This window comes from Pterocles gutturalis, unplaced genomic scaffold, assembly GCF_000699245.1.
Source record: "Pterocles gutturalis isolate BGI_N339 unplaced genomic scaffold, ASM69924v1 scaffold49236, whole genome shotgun sequence".
Classification (NCBI taxonomy): domain Eukaryota; kingdom Metazoa; phylum Chordata; class Aves; order Pterocliformes; family Pteroclidae; genus Pterocles; species Pterocles gutturalis.
The window spans coordinates 1-4,092 of NW_010102341.1; the positions used below are offsets into that span (position 1 = coordinate 1).

Genomic DNA, 4,092 nt, shown 5'->3' on the forward strand with positions numbered 1-4,092 from the left:
GTTCCCCGTGCTCCCCTGCGCGCGAGGCACCGCTGTGGGGGCTGAGCGGTGCGGGGGCTGCTCCCGTGGTTCCGGTTTCTGGTCTGGAAGGGGAGCTGGAGTGTGTTTACGTGGCGGTAAGGCACAGCCGGGCAGCGGCCGCCCTCGGCGCGTCTCTGTGCGCTGCCAGAGGGGCTGAGTCAAGCCGCGTTTTCTAAAGTCACGGCACCTGTGTCCGGTGAGACGCATCTCACATCCTCTGGGGCACATACGCTCTTTTGTGGGGTTAAGGCTTTTACATAGTGACATAGTGAGGTAAGTACAGTGATATTCTGATCTTGCATTACTTACCCTGAACAGACAATGCTTGCTTCTTTTTTCAGATGATGTGGTCAAGACTGTAGGGGAGGTGTTAAGAGAATTAGGAGCTTAATTAATTTGCATGTGCAATCCAGACACTGTAAGATTTGAAAGTTTAAAAAGCTGAGACCCAGTGGTCAGGCTGATGCTGGGCTCTAAACTGAAAGACTTTAATTGGTAAGTTTGTGTTTTGGGTAATTGACAAAACAAGTATCTCTTTCCACAGGACTACAAGGGCCAAAAATTAGCAGAACAGATTTTTCAAGGAATCATTCTTGTTTCTGCAGTAAGTATACTAGAACTATGGGTGATAACATGAAGGAGTTTATTTTGTTTTCTGATCTTACAGACAGGGTTTTTTTCTGACTGGCTTAACTGGGTCACTAAAAGCTTTAGAAATAATCAGAGGGGCTGTCATGGATTATGACTTCTTTCTTCAATCTTTTACTGTCATTGTTTTCAAAATTGTAGGTCAATAAACTTAGAAAGATGTATGAACTGTGCTTTTGAAAAACCCATGTTTTTTCTACTTACCTTCTCCCCCACTTAATCATGGCATGGGAAATATTGTTCCTTAAAGTTTGATTTCTTTTTTTTTTTTCCCCAGATAATTGGTTTCATCTGTGGATACATCACTGAACAGTTTGAATGGACTGTCTACATAGTCATGGCTGGATTTGCTTTATCATGTTTGGTAAGAGGTTTTTTTTCCCCCCCAACCAACAAAATACATGCACTATTTAACCTGAAATAATTGTTAAATTAAGGGGCTGTCAGCACAGACAAATGTTTGCTATATAATTCAGATTCTTAATACATATCTGTATGTACTTTGATCTGTAGAAAGTGCTTTAAAGCAAGTAAGTGCTTTTTCTCAAATGCTAGTAAGATTTTTGAGAACACTGCAATTAATACTGCTTTTGAATTAGTTTTTCATTTCAGCTAAATGTTACTTTCAAGTCAAGGTGATAGCACTGATAACAGAAAGGACAGTAGCACTTTCTGTGGAGTAGTAGCTTGTCATGAACATTTTGCAGCTGGCCCATGCTGATGGAGGAGAGAGGCTAGAATGCAAAATACAGAGTTACAAGAGTAATTCCTTATTCATGCACATGAGGTGGCCCGTTCCAGTTGGGGCACACCAAATGTGGTTTTACAGGTTTTACCTTTGTGTTCACATAGAACATGATTTGACTAATCACTACATAACACACAGATACTACTGTTTTCAAAAGCCACTATAATTCTATGGCATCATCATCCATCTGCTTCTTTCTTGTTAATGTCCCTGGAGTCAGTCCTGCTGCAGTTACTCATCTGTGATGCCATATAATGGGAGGGTTTCACACAGGTGTCAGAGGGACAAGGATGCTGGTGTCACCTCAGTAGTCCCAGGGTATCTTCTTTTCTTCACTGTGGGTGCTGTTCTCCTCCTTCTTCCAATGAGATAGGATCCTTTAGTCATACTTGCTTAAGTGTGACTATGGAGTATACAATGCAGACATATATATCTCTTTATCATATGAAATTGTATGAACTTTCTTAAGACTAATTGGTACAAAAGTTAGGGAATGAGATTTTCCTAACAAGCTATACAAAACACTTATCTAGCATCTTGATTTACATGTTCTGACTTCATTCCTGTTCTCCAAGCTAACGCTCCCTCCGTGGCCTATGTACCGCCGCAATCCTCTGAAGTGGCTCCCTGTCCAAGAGTCAGGAACAGAAGAAAAGAAGCCAGCAGACAGAAAGCCAAAGAGACATGCTAAAAGCTAAAAAAAAAAAGAAAAAAAAAAGTGTTTCTTCCTGCTGTTACTTTGTTAAATTTTGTTAAACAGATTTCTACTGGGAGATACTTCTTGGCTTAGTGTTTGTTTTTTTTCTTGCGACTTTGTATATTACCCTGAGTACACCAAGAACTGCAGAGAGCATGAAGGCTCTCTAACTTTTGGGTGGAGTTACAGTGAAGTCACTGGAAGGCAGGTGGGGGGGGGGATTAACTTTAGAAGGCTACTGGAGGTCACATCTTGCTCAAGTATTTTAGTAAAAAGGAACACAGCAAAAAATAATATACAGCTGGACTTCTACAATATTTCTAACCATGCATAAAATAAGCCCTCAGTAGTGTCACAGCACCTACCCCCCAGTTCTGAAAAATGCCAAAAACTGGAAAGGTTTCTAGGATATGAGATTGCAAAGTGGCATTTTTTGTTAAAAATAAATTTGCCTGGGTAGAGAAAGTAACATGTTGACTCTACATAAATACAATAGCTCTTGCAACCTTGTAACTTGAATGAGCATCCCGTAAGTGAGAGGCAGCAGGAGCCACAGCTAGTGCACAGTTTTACTACTGACTGTCACGTTAGTCTCCCTTGTAGGTGCTGGAGGTTATGATATTTAAGCCAAAGGCAGGGAAAAATAGGTTGTACATTTCAAATTTTATTTTACAAATTAAATTCCCTTTTCACTTCTTTATCCTTTAAAAAGAACACGTGCATTTTATGTAGTGGTGGTACATGACAATGCCTGGGCACGTGTAGCAACACCATCTAGATGCAAAGAAAGGGAGAAGCTAAGACACGTATTTCTCTAAGTGACCCTGGTCTTGGGCACTTTCCTTCCTAAAAGGAATTAGTATTTGTAAGGCAAAGGGATTTCTCCAGCTGGGACCATGGTAACCATGGCTGTGTTCCTTTCAAACATTTTCAGAATTGTTTTATCCACTTACCAAATACTTTCCACCACCTTGGTGATTGCCTTAGCAATGAGACACAAAAGCAAGAGCTCTGCTTAAAAGCAGTACAGCCACCCCCTTTAGCACTTTAACTTGGCAATTTACAGAACCTGGACAGCTTTTGGTGCTATAAAAATTAGCAATTGTTTCTGCCTGCTAAATTTTCACAACTATTTGATGTAATAGGTTGTAACCTATTACACCATAGCCTTGACACAGATTTTCTTACCATATTTAGTATATGACCACACCAAAAACCTTCTGCTATGACAAATTCAAATCAAAACGTCATTTTTTTCTGACACTCCTTTGTATACAAAACTTGGTATCCATCCCTCTTTGCACCTATAAAAAGCAACTTTTTAAAGTTTAATTAAGAGAATAAAAACTAAACAGCTTCTCTTCTGAGAAAGTAATAGCCCAGTTCACATTTTAACATGAAAAATATTACTACAAACTATAATGTTTTATAACATTTTTTGCAAGTTCACCTCCTTACTCCAGCAAAGGAGGTCAATGGACAAATGTGCTTTGTAAGCTGGTCCAATCTATCAAATGAGCTACAAAAGTCCTTTTCCTTAAGGAAAAAATTCTGTTCAGAACTTCACATTTTCTTCAAGAAATTTCAGATGGCGTGCCTTCGCGCTGTAACTTGCATATTTGTCTCCCATCTGTTCCCGCAACTGCAGCTATTTAGAACACACAAAAAAAGCCCCACAAAATTTATTAACAATGAAAAAAGCAGGAACTACCAAAATATTAAAAAATAAAACTAAACAACAAAGCACTCCACTGAAAGCAGCATATGAAGTTTTTCTTCCCTCTATGTTGTCAAATGGAATAATCTTTGTGGTCTGAAGGCAACCGAGTTCCAAATCCCACCCAACAACTTAAAATATAAATCAGATCTTCACAGGTTATACTTACTCATGCAGTATTTTATTTGTAACCAAGTGTGGTGGGTTAGCCCTTGGCTCGGGGCCAAGCCACACACACCCGCTCACACAATTCCCACCCCC

General features: G+C 39.7%; 1 protein-coding gene across 1 annotated transcript; it reads left to right on the plus strand.

Moving 5' to 3' along the window:
• Positions 1–565: 565 nt before the first annotated feature.
• SPCS1 (signal peptidase complex subunit 1 homolog (S. cerevisiae)) lies at positions 566–2,115 on the plus strand (the record flags this gene model as incomplete). Its single annotated transcript, XM_010085813.1, has 3 exons — positions 566–625; positions 947–1,033; positions 1,993–2,115. Coding segments are annotated over 3 exons (270 nt in total), but the record flags the coding sequence as incomplete, so codon positions are not given.
• Positions 2,116–4,092: the final 1,977 nt, after the last annotated feature.